The 19,402-nt window shown below is 31.8% G+C and overlaps 1 protein-coding gene across 1 annotated transcript; it reads right to left on the bottom strand.

The window, feature by feature from the left end:
• Positions 1-17,089: 17,089 nt before the first annotated feature.
• Positions 17,090-19,126, bottom strand: LOC121223065 (1-aminocyclopropane-1-carboxylate synthase 3). The gene is made up of 4 exons (XM_041104020.1): positions 18,855-19,126; positions 18,632-18,763; positions 18,395-18,555; positions 17,090-18,270 (listed from the first exon to the last, which is right to left on the bottom strand). The coding sequence occupies exons 1-4, from the start codon at positions 18,999-19,001 to the stop codon at positions 17,301-17,303; spliced, it is 1,410 nt and encodes a 469-aa protein (XP_040959954.1). The 5' UTR covers positions 19,002-19,126; the 3' UTR covers positions 17,090-17,300.
• Positions 19,127-19,402: the final 276 nt, after the last annotated feature.

Below are 19,402 nucleotides of genomic sequence, written 5' to 3'. Positions count from 1 at the left end.
TGATCAGGGGCATGTGAAGATCTTGCTTTACCCGAACCAACAAGAAAGGATATGCGACGTCTTGGAGCATTGACAGAGTATTGCAGATCTCCTAAACACATGTCAAACTCCGAATGGTCTTCAGAAAGTTTGTACAGATAAATTCAAGCTGCGATAACTGGGGCACCTAGTTCTTATTCTATTTATATGTATATTCTTGAAAATATATTTTTTTCTTTTTGCTAAGATACACATTCTCAATTCACTTCTTTGTTATCTTTCTTTCACTATCTTCGATGTTTTATTTCTTTTGAGTTATGATCAGAACCAGCTTTATTCTTATCCATTGTTATGACCTTTTTGCAAATATGTTGTATGAACTAATAAAACTTTCACAAAGGAAGTTTTGCATATTACTCTGAAAAGTTTCTAAATAATAAAGGAGCCTGAAGCAGGACTATTGCTTAGAACACACCAAATTTAAAGGTTGGAAATTTGGGAAGGAATAGTCTAAGTTTAGACTTTCTCTTTGGATTTTTTTTGTCAAATGCGTTGATTGACAAAATGCCATGTTGGTGACAAAGCTTACACAAACAAGCAAGCAATGACCATCAGGCAATAGGAAGAGGTTACCTTGGAGAAGAGAGCCTTCATTTGCACATGAGTACGACACCTTGAGAATGGTGTAAGAAACCAGAACGATTTAAGCCCTGTATCCTTGATTTGTGATAAGATAGGATTGAGATAAAAGCCTCATATTTTTACCATTGGATTGCAGTGGGAGAATGATGGCACAAATTGGGTGCCCTAATGGATTAAACTTTGAGGTTTACAGTGGGGGCAACTTGGCTAAGTGTTTCTTCAGAAAAGCCAGTCAAGCAAAAAGGTGCTGTAACACGTCAGTCACAAAACCTTAATAAACTTTGAGTAATGACAACCTAAGCAGGATCGTTCTCGGAAAAATAAAATTCTGCATTCATGCAAACACCATTCACATATGTCTAGTTAGGAGCATTTGGTTCATTTTGATCATGCCATCCTAATCATTAGGCATAATTAGGTTCATTATACAGGTCATATTCCCCAGAGAACAAGTCAGTGAATGTTAGAGATCTTATCTCCCTGAGATTACAGCGGAGCAGATCGAAGACACTATCCTATCTCCCTGAAGTTACAGTGGAGCGGATTAAAATAAAAGATCTTATCTCTCTGAAGTTACAGTAGAGTAGATCGCATCAGGTCTTATCTCTCTAAAGTTACAGTGGAGTAGACCGAAGAATTTCAGATCTTATCTCCCTGAGGTTACAGTGGAACAGATTGAAGCCAGAGATCTTATCTCCCTGAGATTACAGCGGAGCAGATCGAAGACACTATCCTATCTCCCTGAAGTTACAGTGGAGCGGATTAAAATAAAGGATCTTATCTCTCTGAAGTTACAGTAGAGTAGATCGCATCAGGTCTTATCTCTCTGAGGTTACAATGGAGCAGACTGAAGAATTTCAGATCTTATCTCCCCGAGGTTACAGTGGAACAGATTGAAGCCAGAGATCTTATCTCCCTGAGATTACAGCGGAGCAGATCGAAGACACTATCCTATCTCCCTGAAGTTGTAGTGGAGCGGATTAAAATAAAGGATCTTATCTTTCTGAAGTTACAGTAGAGTAGATCGCATCAGGTCTTATCTCCCTGAGGTTACAGTGGAGTAGACCAAAGAATTTCAGATCTTATCTCCCTGAGGTTACAGTGGAGCAGATTGAAACCAGAGATCTTATCTCCCTGAGATTACAGTAGAGCAGATCACATCAAGTCTTATCTCCCTAAGCAGTAGTGGAGCAGATCGAATCAAGTCTTATCTCCCTAAGCAGTAGTGGAGAAGATAGAAGAAACCAATCATATATCCCTGAGAAGCAGTGGAGTAGGTTGAAGTTTTTAGATCTTATCTCTCTAAGCAATAGTAGAGCAGATCGCATCTAGTCTTATCTCCCTGAAGTTACAGTGGGGCAGACTAAGACCTCAAACATCGTCCCTCTGAAGTTACGGCAAAGAAGATCGAAGCTACAAGTTAGAACTCTATGCAGTGCAGTGGAGGGGATTGAAGCAACAAGACGCAGTGATTCGAATGAAGCTACATGAAGAAGAGAAGCACTGAAAGAAGACAAGACTCGGCGAGACCGGGCAAAATTAGTTTTTCTTAGTCTTTGCTATGTTTTCGTTACACGACAACAAGCAAAGAGGGGCAGCTGTACAAGCCCATTTTGCCCGGGCCCATACCAGCAAAACAGATACACTAAGCCCCAATTACAACTCAAAATAGCAAAACTCTAGCCCAATTCAACCCACAACCAAACAGCCCCAGTGCACCGTACGTCCCCCGAGCCTTTGCAGCGCACTCGACGCCCGAAGCATGACGGACACCATCGGTTTTGCACCAAAATGGCCTGGGTTATCCTTCCAACACCCGTTGACTTCACCAGTACCTGCAAACAAAGCAAAGAAAGGAGAACAACAGCAGCAACAGTAGCAATATTGGACAGAAATGATAAAAATAAAATAGGAAATAGAATAGGTTTTTAGGATTATCTTTTGGCTATAAAAGCCACCAAAATCTGTATTAAAAAAAAAGGGGGGGAATCGAATGAAAAGCAGATCAAAAAAAGAAAAATTGAAAAGGTTGATTCCAGTTCATTTTCTGTTTTTGTGTCCCTTCTTTAGTTGTTATTTATTTTTATTGTTTATATTTTATTTTATTTTCGTTATCTGTTATACTGTTCTTTTTAAACAAAAAAAAACAACAAAAGGGGTACCTGTTCGCTTCGAAGGCCGGCATTGGTGTCCATCTTCGCCGTCGTCGGAGTCGAACGTGCGGGGAGAGACTTCTTTTCCTTTCTTTCCCCTCTCAAATGCGTGGTGGAGAAGGCCAAGCCTTCAGGGAAGCCGAAAGGAGAGGGCTGAAAAGGCCATTTCGCGCATCTCCGGTCACCGGCCGTGGGGGCGGGGGCGGTGGGCTGTGGAACCCTAGGCCAAAAGGGGGAGGGGGTTCAAGAGAAAACGTTTTTTCTGAAGTTTTTTAAAAAAAAAACACTGAAGAAATGAACTTTTTTTAAAAAATTTTGCTTTTAGTAAAGGATATTAAACGGCGCCGTTTTAGCCCTCATGACCCGCTCGTGACCCGACCCGCTCCAGGGGGATCCGTGCGTTTTCATAAAATGGGTTATTTCGCCCTTAGTGCCTTTCGTTATTGTTTTGTTTTAACTTGATCCTTCTGCTTGTTTCTTCATTATTTAATTTGGCCTCGCAAATTTGCTGCATGTTACAGTTAAGTCCTGATTAGTCCCTCGCTCTTGCAGTGTATTCTATCTTGGTCCCTGGGAGCCATTTTCCTTTTATTTGCACTTTAGACCCCATGTTTTGTTTCTAAATTCAATTTAGTCGATTTGTTTCATTATTTTACCTATTTTGTTAATAATATTAATAAATCAGAGGTTATCATGGTTATTATTATTTGTACTACTATCGTTATATGTATTTATATTAACTAGTTTAAATATTAAAGATATTTGTCTTTATATTAATCATTATATTTATATTATATTGACGTTATGTATATCTTTCTTATTCTTCAAACTTTGTTATATATGTGTAATGAATATGTCTATATGCATAGGTTTTTTTTTATTTTATAGCATATGTATATATACATACATATATTTGTTATATATTTTATAATCTCAAACTACGTACATCTATACATTTTATAATACGTATATATACCTATATCTTATAATGTATATATTTTAAAATACTTTATTATTTTAAAATACGTATATAGAAACACACATTTCATTTTTCGTGTTACTCGATGTTCATTTATTTGTTTGCGTATACGTTCATTATTATTTTAAAAGAACATTTTAATTCTATTTGTTTATTTACTTGTTATCAAATGATCGATTCATCTCTTATATTTATTTATTCCATTTTTGATGATTGTTTGTACCATTTATCATTAACTTGTTATATTCGTTATTGTCATATTAACACCAAACATCAAAAGGAATGTTTTTCTAAATAAGGCAATATTTAGCGTTTGGGAAATTCGAGAAAACGTGCCCTAATGTGCTGGGTTTCGATTTTTCTCGTTCAACCAAATAGCTAAACATCCTTTTAAAAATTTTAAAATGAGGCAATGTTTTGCGTTTAGAAATTCGAGAAAACGTGCCCTAATGTGCTGGGTTTCGATTTTTCTCGTTCAACCAAATAGCTAAATATCCTTTTAAAAAAATTTAAAATAAGGCAATGTTTTGTGTTTGGAAATTCGAGGAACGTACCCTAATGTGCTGGGTTTCGATTTCTCGTTTAACCAAATTGCAAAATATCCTCTTGAATTTAAATCCATGCCATTCGAGTTTCTTTTTAAAGATCGTATTTTAAATTTCTTTAAAGTTTTTAGTTTTTCAACACTAAGACATTAAGTAATCAACTAGGTACCAATTTTGGACGTATCGAGGGTGCTAATCCTTCCTCGTGCGTAACCGACTCCCGAACCCGTTTTCCTGAATTTCGTGGACCAAACTTGTTGTTTTAATAAGATCAAATCGTTTATTAAAAACAACCATTTTTCGAGGTGATCCGATCACACCTCATCAAAAAGGATCGGTGGCGACTCCCATTTTCGTTTTCATTTTTCAAAACTCAAGTCGACTCGGTTTTCATCAAAAAATGGTGTCAGCAGGTAATATATAAGACCGATTTCTTATTTTTCTTATGAGTTGCAGCGAGGTCGCCATCCTGACATGCCCAGAAAATAAAATTAACACATAAAATTTTTAATAAAATAATTAGGTAGTGATTTTATCTTATTAAAAAATTAAAATAAATCAACTTTTTCTAAAAAATAAAATAATCAAATTAATATATTTATCTTTCATCTAAAACTATCCATAATAATATAAAATATTATATTAATAAGATTAAAATTAAAAAACATCATTAATATTCATTCTCAGTACTTATATTTATTTACCAAATAATTTTTTAATATAAATTCAATACTTCATAAATTTTCAATCTTAATCTTAAGAATCAATGATTACAGGGTTATAAATTTTCTAATTATTTTATTAATGCAACTATAAAATATTAGTTAAGTTGGACATCATTGTAATTTGATATCTATAAATAATAATTGATAGATAGACAAAATGAAATATTATAATCTATAAAAGTAGTGTCTATGGTAGTGCCTCGGGAGAGAATTAAAGAAATGCCTTTTAGCGTATGCCTGAAATGAATCATGGATAATTTTAGATCCAGTCCCTCACATTTTGTTGTTTATATGATTACGTTCTTATTTGAAGCATTTAGAATGTTCAATTAACTCCATGCCTCTAATTTATTTATTTGTTACTAAATTTAGACTAAAATAAGTTATATTGCTCGATACAATAAAATGTTGTGACCTTCCTTCATGGTGGTGCTTTCTTTATTCTTCTTTGCATTATCAAATGGTTAATTTTAATTTTAGTCCCTCTATTATATTTAAATTTAAAATTTAATCTTTATACTTTAATTTCTAGCATAATTTGGTTTCTATATTTTGATAGTGTTAATTGATTAGACCAAATAGTTAATACCATTAACCTTTCTATTAAAATGTTACGTAGTTATATATATTTGAAAGCGGATTTTTAAATTCGAAAAATAAAATGGTTAAATTTTAAAAGTAAAAGTAGAGGGATTAAATTCCAAATATATGAAGTGTATAAAGACTTGAAGTATATTCTAATAATCAAATTTTTTACTCTATAACTTGACATAAATAAAGAATCAACCCAACACGAAGTGTGGGTGAACCATACTAGTACATATATATTAAAAGAAGGTCCAAGTTCCTCCTTAAGACACGTGGCACACACCCACTAGCTCGTTTTATTTTTCATTTTATGAAAAATAAATAATTTTTAATTTTGGTCTTTCTAATATGCTTAAATTTGAGATTTAATCCTCATACTTTAATTTCTAATATAATTCGTTCTCTATATCTTTATAATTTTATTAACTAATTCAAATGATTAATATCGTTAGTTTTCCAATTAAAATATTACAAGATTATATATATTTTGAAAGCATATTTTTAAATCCATAAAATTGAGAGATTAGATTCTTGAAAATAAAATTTGGACTAAATTTCAAATGTATGAAGTGTAGAGACTTAGAGCTATGGTTCTTTGAATCAATTGAACCGACTGGGGCACTAGTTCGAAGAGAAGCATCAGACCGATTGACCCGTGAATTGGTACGGGCCTATAGAATAGGCTAAAAACCCAATTGAACTCGTTTTTTTATATTTTAAATATTTTTATTTTTTATGCTTTTGAACGATTCATTTAATCGAATCATACGAACGGTTGGCTGACCAGTTCAACGACCGTTTTGGTTCTGAAAACTTTGCTCAGAGTATATTTAATCTTCAAATGTTTAGTCTATATTTTAACATAAACAAATAATCAATCTTGTGCGAAGTGTAGATGAACTATACTAGTTAAGAATAATTTTTTTAATTCACGATGTATAGAATTAAATTAAAGATAAAGCATCAAATCAAATTTATTTTTATGGATCAAATTTATTTTATTTAAAATAAAAATACATAAAAATATATACTATATATATATGTAATTTTTCAATTTTTTGGGGCCAAGCCCACTTTGCCTTTTTTACAGAGAATTTTTTTTGTCAATATATGATATTTTATATTTAATTTATAAATTAAGATGGATAAACATGAATTAGAATAAAAAAGTTCAATTAAAAATTTTATTTTACAAATAGTCTTAAAACATTGTCATGTGTCTTTTTTAAAAAATATTTATATTTTAATATTTTTCTATACTCTTATAAAATACTTGTCAAACCCCTAAACGTAACTTAACTTGTAGAGTGTAAAAACTCTACTAACAGTATACCAAGTATTAATCCTTCCAACTTACCCTACATTGATTAAATTATATTATACATGTAAGCAATGACATCAATGATGGAATGGAAAAAATAACAATAATATCTTTCAAAAAAGAAAAGAACAGAAAAGAAGATAGACAGCAGCTGTCTCTTACCATATTATCAAATGGTTTCAAAATTTACCATATTAATTTCAAGTGTCAATAACCAGCAATATTCAATTTCCTCAAACAATAATTCATGGCACCAAGCTTTTGAGAAGAGACTTTAGCATTTTCATTTTCTCTTGTGCCAAAGGGTTTGAACTCTGTTCTTTCAGTAAAGAGATCGTGGATATGAGTGATTAAGTCAACTGATCCGGTGCCAAACTATATATTTTTTAATTCATTAGATGATTAAAACAATGAAGGATTGTACTAGAAAATGTTGGGAAAATTTTAGGGTTATGGGAGCATGGTGGTGGGTACAATTTCGGTATCGTATCAAATTTTTCATTAAAATAAATGTTGCATGTTCTATTTGTGCTAGTGAGGGATCGGTTCACGGCGTGTTTATCCAGGTCGCAGCATTTTTACACCTTCAGATAGACTTTTCCATGCCCATGACAGGACTTTGCCCTTTTGAGCATCAAGAATCGAGGTAAAAGGAAAACAAATGGCTTTAAGAACCTGAACCCAAAAGCAGTACTGGCCAAGCTTGTTTAGCCGAAGGGGACCATTAAAGATGTCAAATTCACGAAAGCCCAACCCCCCTCAATTCTTTGGATGTATCGAACTAGTCCACCAGAATGGCGTTAATCTCATAACAAAAGGACTTTGGAACTGCATTGCCTTACCTGCTTGAGATAAAAAGTTGGTACTTTTCCAAGAATGAAATGTAAAGCTCAATCCCAAGTACATACTACCTTGGGAGATGTACCATTTTGAAAAATTAAGCTGCTAAAATTATGAGGAAGGCATATATGGAGATGGATAAATTGGGCAAGCACAGTAAACAAATATAAAATTGTTGGTAAAGTGAAAGGAATAATGAATGGTTTAGAACAAGGCAAAACAGAAACAATGTCCAAGGATACCATCAAAAAATTCCAAAATTTTAAAGGGCACATTGTTGTGTCAGATCATAACTTTTTTTATTTCTTTATTAATTAAAATAATCATAATCAAACTAAATGAAACCTTGATTGAAGGCCTAAGGTCACCTACGCCGCGACAAAAGCCACCCGACGACATTCTTTTATTTAGAATAAACTAATCAATCCCACTAATCTATTGATAGGGATACTCTCACTAATAGAGTTACTATTCCCAATTGATTCTAATCTTCAAAGTTAGCAAACCTTGTTTGTATCTGATTAAAAGAATTGGATGGTTGTGTTTATTCGTTTTCAAAGCAGAAAAAGTTGGGTGGTTTTTTGTAGTCTATACGGGCAGTGACAGTTGATGAATTTTAAATATAGGATTACCACTCTTTATTTTGGTTTTCTCAGCCAAAACTTCCGGGATTTGTTGTACAATGGGTATTGGGGGAAGATATAATATAATGGATTGAATGTGGGAGAAGAAGCCAAAATTCAGAGGGGGCGATGCCATGCTTGTTTCTGTCGCAATGTATTTAACCTTCCAAACTAATCTTAGGAATTGATTTTACAACCCTCTAGTTTAGCCACCCTTACATAAAAACTTGTTTAACAAATGGAATATTTCAACATTGTGCCGATAGTCTGAAGAGAATTTTTAATTTGTATTTCAATAAACAAAATCAACTTTGCATATGGTAAAATTTAAACCCATAATTATTAATTTTTTTAACAACGTAGGAGTTGCCTCAAATGTAGTTCGTATTGTGAGCACCATTTGAAATACCCACTAAAATATGAAGCCACTTCCAATTATTGCTATGAAATTAGGAGAAAATTGTTATGGTACTTCTTGATGGTAGAACTAGTACAAATATGTGTAGAAGTCAGTCAAGGCTTCTACGCACAAAACAATTTCATGTCAATAAATTATACCATCTACCGAGATGCTTTTAAGTGCTTAGAAGACTTGGTCAATCTCATTTTATATACAAAATTCGACGCGCTTTTAGATATTGTGACTCTTCTTATTTTAAGTATTTTTACTTTTAATAATAATTGAAAGTAATAATCGATCCTTCTTCTATTATTATTTTTATGAATTGCTTAACTTTGCAATAACTTCTCAGAATAAAAAAAAAATTGGATTAACCAACCCAAGTGGTATCATTTTTGCCTGCATGACTTGAATATCACAAACATCATGCGTTTAAATTTGAACATGCACAAAACTCTAGGATGACCATTTTTGCTTCAGGGACCGCAATTTTTGGAAGCATGATCGAGATTTGGAATAGACCCATACACAATTTGTTTTTGTGTGAAGCAACAGGCCAAAGTAGGGACCAAACAACTCCTAATGGGTCATTAACCATTTATTTATGGGCTACATTAGGAGAAGAAGATATCTGGCCTGGAATTATAAAGGCTTCCAGGCTTCACGTAGTAGCCTTGTCAACATTCAATAATACCTATAAAAATAAATAGGTTTTTGGGTTTATATTTTATTGGATGATAATATCTAATTCTATACAATCAATAAAAATAAACTCAGGTGACTTCAATGTATAAAATTTCGATTCATTGTCAAATATAAATTTTAACCAAATGCTTACATTTGTAATCAATTGTGGATAGCTTAAGGAGTCACCTCAAAAATTTTGAATATTTTCTTTGTATATGTGAGTATATATTTTTACATTAAAATTCATCAATTGGCACCCAAAATAATTTTTTTATTTTTTATATCTAATTTAATTTTATGTATTTAAATTAAAACTAATTTTTTTTTCATTTTTTTCAAATGTTTATCTTTTCATTTTGCCCATTATTATTTGGTTCTGGAAATGTTTAGCTATTTCTAGTCTTATGTTATATTATGTGATGTGAGATATTTAATTATTGGTAGTAAATAGTAAATAAGGAAAAAAAAAGTTCTCTAATGCTAGAAATGGGCAATTTTGATTAAGAAAATTTTTATGGGACAATGATTAATAGCATTCATCCAAAGTTCGTTAAATTATTTTGTTTATTTTTACTTTCATTTCCTTCTCTAATTTATTTTAAGTTTAGATTTTTTTTTCATTTCTTAAGTGATTTCAACATTTTTATTGCCAGATAATTAAAGTAGGAATTCATTTTTATACATTATTAAATGAAAAAAATAAGTATTTAATTAACTGTGATTTGTAAATTGTAATGTTCCTTAATGCACGTAAGAAATCATATTAAAAAGGTTGTAAAGACGATTAATGATGGATTGTGAAGGTAGGGGCCAAGAACAATTTGTTAAACAGATGTCTACTCCATTATCATCTCATAAACACATTCAATGTCTGCTTTTTTCCTTTACTTTTCTGCCCACATGCAAAGAATATGTATGTACTTTTACTAGCAAGGGTCGGCTTCAAATTTTCATAAAGCAAGCCAGGTAAGAACAATAGTTTAGGTCATAAACCACATAATGATGATGTGTGAAGCGGAATATTAGGGATATCTTCCACTTTTGGATACAAAAAAGTGAGCAAATTGTTGGGAGAGTTCCGAAAGGAATGCCACTCTATCATTGTAGTGAAAGCAAGTAGCATCCCATGCAAATTAATTACATCAATGCAGTTTAACCATATGTTGTAATTTTACACGAAAAATAGTGTGTCATGTGAAGATTCTCTTCCCCGTACCATAAAGACATGTTTCATTGTTTCTGCCTTCACTGAACTTGCAAATCTCTGACTGTCCATGGCATATATATATATGTATGCATGCATGCATGCTTGGGGTTAAATTATTAATGGGAACTATAGATGTTTGCTAAAATGAGAGCAGGCAGGATCTTAAGCAAGGGCTAACTTTTGAAAAAGGTTCATCAAAACATACTTTTCTTCTTTCCCAGACAAAGCGCCCGTGTGTAATACGACATCATCTCTTTTTCTCCATCCTGCAGACGGTATGGGTTTAAGACAACATTGATGACTTCAAATGAAATTGTTTGTTTTTATGGGCTTTCGGCACCCATATGTCGCATATCAAATAAGATATATGGAAAGAAAACCTTAAGGTACTGATGAAAAACATGCATTGCAAATTACATGAATCTCATCAATACTTATATATATATTAATACAATAATAACTTTGTTTTATGTTTATAGTGATTAATCCCAAAATTACAAAATACGACACACGTATGTGTGATTTGAGACTTAATGTATGTTGGAAATCCTAAAGATTTTTACTCGTTACAATATTCTCTAATTCATGTGCTACAGCCCCAACTTTAAATTAAATATATATATAGATGTATCTTTCTCCTTTTTAAGTTTTTATTGAAATTTTGTGTATTCATTTGATGATCATGATTCTTGAAATAGAGGGATTGAAATTCTAATTTTGTGCACTTCACATGTTAAAAGAGTATTGAATACTTGTACTTCAAGATTAACTCTTCCAAAAAAATTACGACACTGAGAGATTGTTTGGTTTAATGAATGTAATAATATTATTTTTGGTAACAATATTATTAGAATATATGATTATTTAGTACATTATCTAGTATGTTAGATTATCTTGTTTGGTCCATTTAAATGAAAAGTAAGATTTTATTGTTTGATAGATAAAATACACAATTACCTAAAAGTGTATTTTATAAAATTATCCATAATTATAAATAAGGATGGAAAAAGTTATTAAGAGTGAAAAATAACTATAAAAATATAGGGGAAAAAAGGTAAAACAATAAGAATATGGAAGATGTTAAATTTTCTCACTAATAAGTAATATAATTGATAGAATATAATACAATAAACAAAGGTTAAAATTTTATGTTTAATTATTAATGAATTGAAAAAATTATTCACTTACACCCAACATTTTTCGTAAATTAATAATTAATTACTCAATATATATATATAGTAAACCTTTTTAGAACAAATAAAAATAATTTATTTATTGATAATAAATAATATCATACAATTCATCAATCATGTATCATCTATATATTGTTGTTATCCTAATATAAGTTTGAAGATTAGAGAAAAGATTGTTAGAAAGAATATAAAAAGAAATTATGTATAATTCATTAATTAAAATTTACATTGTTGTTATAATTAATATTTTAAAGAATATAAATACGAAAAACACTTAAATGGTATTAAAAAAAGGTTAATAATGTATGGATGACGCGTTTTGAACAACAAAAAGCTTTCATATATATTATAGGTTTTACATTATTATGGTATGGTCCTAAATGGAGACAAAAACAAATGAGAAAAAAACCTCTCATTGCTCAATCATTCAAATCAAATTAAATTCCTCAAAACAATAACACCAATCTACATCAATGGCCCCAAAATTCAGATTCTAAACTTTTTCTTTTTATTTCTTTTTAAACTTCAAAAGAATGGGAAGTGGGTTAGGGATGAGGCAGCAGTGAGCCATGTTCACTTGCCCCCCCCCCTTCACTCTGCACCCTCTTTCAAACTATATTTCTAAATTTTATAAACCATTATTTGGTTTTTTTATATATATTTTAATTAAATTTTATTTGAATTTTTTTAATTTCGTCCATATTATTTTATTATTTTATTTTATTTTATAAATATGGGTTCAGTTTGTGCATAATGATACCGATTAATATTTGGTTTTATGAGATAGCGCAGTGCAGGTGGTTTCTATGTTCCTTTAAGCTTAATAGCATGTGCTGCTCTGCTTCGCTCATGTGAAACCCACAAGACTCCCATACCCACGTAATCATATCTCAATATATTAGCTATATAAAATATAAATATAAATAACATAAATACTATGTAAATAATATTATTTTAAAACGCATATACGTGGGTTTAAAAATAACATACAATAAATTATAAAATTTATGGATTGAAACTAATTAATAATAATAACACATGAAATGTATATGATGTCAGAACAAAAAATTAGATTAAAATTATTTATTATGGTGTTGTCATCAACTTGAGTCGGTGTTGAGTTAATTTGTGACGTCTACTCAATCAAATACATTAACATAAATACAATAAAAATTGAAATGTAAAAGAATATGAAAATAAAATTTTAGTTCAGTGGTAAATTAAAAGTTTTACCAATGTAATTGGTTTGAGTTCAAATATTATCATATACATAATTTTATTGATTTTTTTTCTTTAAGTAAAAAAAATTATCCTCGAATAATATAATACATTTTAATTATAAAATATAGGAACAAAAGATCCATGATAGAGTTGGGAATGAAAATTTACCCGAAAAAGTAAGAAATAAATTTAATTTTATTCTTTCTTGTCGATGTCCCCTATAATCTTTGTAATGTTTAGACATTAATAGATTGGGGGGGGGGTGATTTAGGTCTACTTCAGATGTTGGGCTTTGGACAAAGCTCTCATAATCAATGGTTTTAATGTCCCTCTTTTCATTGCTTTTTCTCTTTCATTGTCTTCATGAAAAGCCAATTAATTAGCTGTTTCCGGCCCTTAATTATCTTTTTATGCCTCTATTTTTCCCAGCCAAAAGGACAGTACTCCAACACTTTACTTTCACTCCCTTCTTTTTAATATAGATGAGAAAACGGAAGACGCGTTGACTAAATTAACTAAAACCGTGTTCACATTCCAACAAAGAAACACTTAAAATAATCATGATTCCAACACTGAGTGGAATGAAAATTGTGAATAAATTTGGTGGAATTATGAAGAAGGTTGTTTAATTGAATAATTTGTTTTTAATATAAAATAATAGCAAGTCCTTATAAGAAATTGTGCAGCACAAACTTGATCATTCTGTGAACAGCACATGCAATCAAATATCAAAGGAGAACAAGAAATCGACCGAAATTCCCACTTTCTTCTTTAAATCATTTTTTATTCCACCTAAAGCCATTAATTTATGAAAATTAACACCTACCAACCTCTTCCACCACATGTAAGGATCATGGGCAGTTGCGACCGGTATTGCTTCATATCATGGACAACCGAATTCTTCTTCTTCTTCTTCTTCCTTTTTTTTTTTTTTGGTTTAATCATGAATAAATTGTTGTTTTTCTGTCAAAATTAGAAAATATATTTGTTTTTTTTAAATACAATTTTTTAGATTTTATGTAACTAAAAAAGATTGCGTAATGCAAATAATAGTTTTGGCTTATCGTTTATTTTTAAAGATATGCCAAAAAGGATAGGCAAATGAGAGATTTTGCTGCCACATGCAACAGACAATATTTATGATCTCATCTGCCAATTTTCTTTTTTTAAAAACTTAGAAATACATAAATATATCAATTGTCATATCATTTATGAATATATATGGTTAGTTAAACTATTTTATACTCTTTTGAATTACTATATTAGAAAAATTGTATCTTTCAAATGATTTATTTGTGGAAGGTGGATCTTGAACTAGTTCTAGTTTGAGTTGTGGAAGTAGTGATGGCTTGTTGGTTTTGCATTAATTAAATTTAAGAATGGAGAATCCAAATCCTTATTGGTATCTGAGTTAATAAGTGGGATCTTATGCAAATATATATATGAATTTTATTTCTTTCATATAGTTTTTAGATTTTTCTTTTATCTCTACTTTTAAATTTTAAAAATTTAAGTCCATTTATTAACACTACTAGAATTCTTTTGTGTTAGTATGGCATTTTGAAAAAGAATTGGTATTCACGTAACAGAAAAATAACATTGTAACATACCTGAATTTAATAAAAAAATTTAACGGTGCTAACAATTCTTAAAAATCCACATCGTCATTTTAATTAGAATGAAAAATTTGGACTAACTAATATAATTATAAAAGCTAAAGTATAAAATAATGTCAAAATTAAATATCAAATTTGAACAAAATATGGGATCAAATTAAAATTTAACCATTCTTATAATAAAAAATAAAGGTATTTGTGGAAGGCCTTAGTCCTTCCTTTTATATATAATTGTATAGATTTCAGTATTGTAGTTTGGTTAATAGGGAACATATAAAGACTTGAGTGCAAAAGATCAGCTGACCTCAAGTTACTTAATTTAATTAACATGAACCATAAATAAATACATTAAACTAGTTAATATCCGGGGAAAGATTCACTTACATAACTTAAAAATTTAAGTAGTTTTGTGCATATCCGTAATTATTTATATGAATAATATTTTAACGATTCAACTATTATACTTTATACTTATTCATGTAGATCATGCATATCAAATTTGATGTAAATTTAAAATTTCTAATCATTTGTTTTATGTAAAAAAAATTCAAACCTTTAATATATAGATATGATAGATAGATCGGACTAGTTATACATAAAAAAATATAAATTCAAATATTAATTATATAAATAATTACGGAAATATATAAAACTCGCTCCCGTAATATATGCATTTTCCTGCTATCTCTTTAAATTACATTACCGGAGGTAGCGAAATGCAGTACAAGATATGCTTTTTAACTAAATCTGTCCTAAGTTTTGAGGTGGTATTACTAGTCTGACCCCTACAATTCGAGCATTCAACAAAAAGTTATTCAATCTCTGGAATCATTCATTCATGAGGTTTCAAATCAACCCACAAACTCCACCTCAACAATCATATTCTTATTATCTCAAAAAGCAATGCTTTTCAAAGCACTGTCATATTCTTACCATACAATCTCCCTCTAAGATGACAATATCCTTGCAAGTTTATGGACCACTTGAGCATTGGTCCGGGTGAGACTTTGTTTGTTGAAACTAAGCACCATGGAATTATTTATTTATTTGTTCTTCAATATCAAGATGTAGAAGAACCTTAACGGAAGTGCATCAGTTTTAGCTATGAATGATTCAAGATATATGATTGTGTAAGGTGGAGCAATATCAGTTTTAAATGATTATATATTCTTTCTTGTTGCTGATATTAAAATGTTGGAAGATTTATTGTTATCATTGCATAATTAATGGTATCCTCACATGATTTGATTGGTTAATTGCGATCTAATTATGCCACCTGAACAAAGCTGAACTGAATTAAATATAATGGCACAAAGTAATTCTTATTTCTAAACAAAAAAAAAAAAGGTCATTTGTGTAATGTAATCCGTTTACAGTGGTGATGTTGATGTGTTATTTTTTTATCTTTTTGTTAGTAATGAACTAGAATTGAATCTGTTTGACAATGGAGCAAATGCATTGTGTTTTATACTTAGGTCAGGAAAACATTCAATAATAGTAAGTACTATTGATTGAGTTGCCAACAACTGCTTTGACTTAGTGATAGGATTATTGTATTGTATAGTATGAATGCTTGATCTAGTTATAAATATATATATATATATCAATTGACTTTCAAGTCATAGTTTTAATTACTAATTTAAATTAAGGGTTTAACCGACAACGTTATAAGTAGAATTTAAAGTACAATTTGTCAATAATTTTACGTTGTAGAAATTAGTCAGACATGTTTATATTTTTATATGCATTTGTGAATTTAAAAGGAAGCGGTGCATAACATAATTCCCTAAACATAGTATGAGTATTTTTTTTCCTGCAAAACCGCGTAAGCTCTATCTCAAAACCATTTTTTACGCACTAATCTAAAAACCCTAAAAAGTTCATAGGCAAATTTCACTTTAAACATTTCTTGCAAATAACTCTTTGCTTTCCAAAGCTTGCGTTGTTGGTGATGATTTTGGGGAAAAGAAAAAAAAAACAGTTATTAGGTTTGTTCATATCTAAATCTGCACAATCTTTTCTTTTATTTCAAGGAAATTTGGAGATGGTGAAGTTATCATATATGGCTGCTTCATTTGGGAAACCCTAATACTAATTTAATAGGCATGACCTTTTAACTCTTTTTTAGAATTCCCGATGATAAGGTCGGTTGAACAATCACCACAATTAATGGAAAGCGTCGGCAGCTGATAGTGAGAAAGTCACCGTGTACAACCGGCCGGGCCGGGAAAATATGATGCATACGCGTTGTCAGTTGCATGTCAGTGCCGTTATCAAACATTAAAATAATACAAGCAATTAATGAACAGATTCTAGATGTTTGAATTAGAATTGTTTATATGTAAAGAGATATGGAATCTTGTATTAGCTAATAATTTACTATAATGGTTTTGAAGAATCCAAGAAGATTTCCATGGCAAGTGGAAAAAATCGTAAAATTTTACAAGTGAAACTAAACACACTTCAAATCCCACATGGACTGAGTGCAGTTTCTCTCTCTCTCTCTCTCTACGATATAACTTTGAATGGAAAAAATAATAATAAAAATGGGTATTTTCACATTTGTAAAATTTGACCAGGCTTACCGTTCACCTTGCTCCCTGTCATGGAATGATTGGAACGATAGTCGGAAAACCCATTTGGTGCGGTTCTTTTTTCTCATGTTTTTCAAGTCCTGGTGGGTCTGGTTGTCAATGGTGATGGAACTAACGAAGGACTTCAAGCGTTGCATGGCGAGTTTCAGAGTGTCTTCGGACATGTTAGCGAAGCAGACACGGAACCAGCCTGGTTCAGTGCAATGGCAGGAAGAGCCAGGCGAGATGTTTAGCTTAACGTCGTAAACTATTCGTTTCCAAAGTTCCATTTCGGCTTCGAAGGTGTTGGAGCTCAATAGGTGTCTCATGTCAACCCAACAGAACAACCCGGCGTTGCTCTCTAAGCAACTGATGCCGGCTTTTTCCAGGCCGGAAACCAGCTTGTTTTGTCGCTTTTGAAGCCGCTTGTGGTTTTTGGAAATGTATTCTTTGGTGAATTTCTTGTCGGACAACATGGCGGAGAGAAGGTATTGGGTTTGGGAAGAAACTAGGCCGAAGCTGGACATTTTTGTGGCGGCGGCCACAACAATGGGATCGTTGGAGTAAATTGCACCAACTCGAAAACCAGGGAGGCCTAGATCCTTTGAAAGGCTATAAACAACATGAACTCTTTCCCAGACTTGAGTATTCTCAAGTTTTCTATCTTTTAAAACTTCCATGATAGATACGAAGGCTGGGGAGCTAAAAACAGTTCCCGAGTAAATCTCGTCGCTAATTAAATGAATTTCTTTGTCTGTAACGAAGTTAACAAGTAGGTCCAATTCGTTTCTGGACATGGTTGTGCCCAAGGGGTTAGATGGGTTGGTGACCAACACCCCTTTCACCCTCAAGTTCTTTCTTTGCGCTTCTTGATAAGCAGCTTCAAGGGCCGATTCAGTGATTTGGAAGCCATTTGAGCTGCTGCACTGGATTGGTACAATCTCAGCCCCAGTTCGCCACTTGAGATCTCTATCAAATCTGTAAAAAAGAAATTATTTTTTAAAACATTTAGTAAGTTGCAAATTTCATGCATAAAGTTATGGATTAGTTCCTTAACATTAAAGCGACAGGAAATTAATGTAGAAAGCAAAAATAAACATACCCTGGGTAATATGGCGTGGGAAGCAGAATAGCGTCGCCTTTTTCAGCGAGGCAAAACATGAGCGTTTCATTAGCTGAAGTTGCACCGGCGGTGAGGACTAAGTGATCCGTGTCGAAACTTACTTGGTTTCCTCTGATTTCAGCCATGAAATCAACCAATGCCTGTTTCATCGAAAGATTAGAAAATTGACAAAAGCTGTCTTTTATAATGTCAGCAATGAAGTTTGTAGCTTTTTACCTTTTTGAATGCGGGTAGGCCATGATAATCTTGGAAAAGAGCAAGCTCTTTGAATATGGATTGCTCCTCTCTCTTGAAACTAACCGCGTCGGGGTTTTTGGCCAACCACGACTCAAGAAGATCAAAGCAGAGCTGGACAGAAAAAGAAGCCGTAAGACCCATTGTACTAGGATAAATATAATAATGAAAATCACCGTGAATTTTCTGGGTCTTTTTATATTACCTGATTCTCTGCAAGGCCCATCTGAATAATTCCTTTAGGATTCTTTACTTCGTCGTAAGGGTTTTTTTCATATTCCTGCCATCCTAGGAAGTAAGAAGAATCCTGTCCATGAGAATTGCACGTGACTTTTCTTGACAACAGCCCCATTTTCTTGTGCTTATTTCTGCTTCCTAGCTTTCTTTTAGCCCAGAAAATTGTTTTGTTGTTGTTGTTGTTGAAGAAGGAGGAGGAGGAGGAGCGAGTGTTGAATAAGAGAACTTTGATGATTCTTGTTGGGAATGGCGATGGAGGTGTATGGCAAACGGTACATATATATATAAGCTAGTAGGGGGGGGGGGGTTAAAAAATAAGCCGTATTATTTGCCCACCTAAAATAACTAAAATATAAGTGTATATAACAGCGACAGCTTCAATACGACGCTTTTGACCATACACAACAGGCCATCATTTAGATAATTGATATTTTTATTAAATAAATTAAATTATTTGGGGGATAAACATTTTCTCCACCGTCTGTGTCTCCCATCTATTTTTACAAGCAATAATCA

Source organism: Gossypium hirsutum, chromosome D11 (genome assembly GCF_007990345.1).
Source record: "Gossypium hirsutum isolate 1008001.06 chromosome D11, Gossypium_hirsutum_v2.1, whole genome shotgun sequence".
In the NCBI taxonomy this organism is placed as follows: Eukaryota; Viridiplantae; Streptophyta; class Magnoliopsida; order Malvales; family Malvaceae; genus Gossypium; species Gossypium hirsutum.
This window is presented reverse-complemented; position numbering and strand designations above follow the sequence as displayed.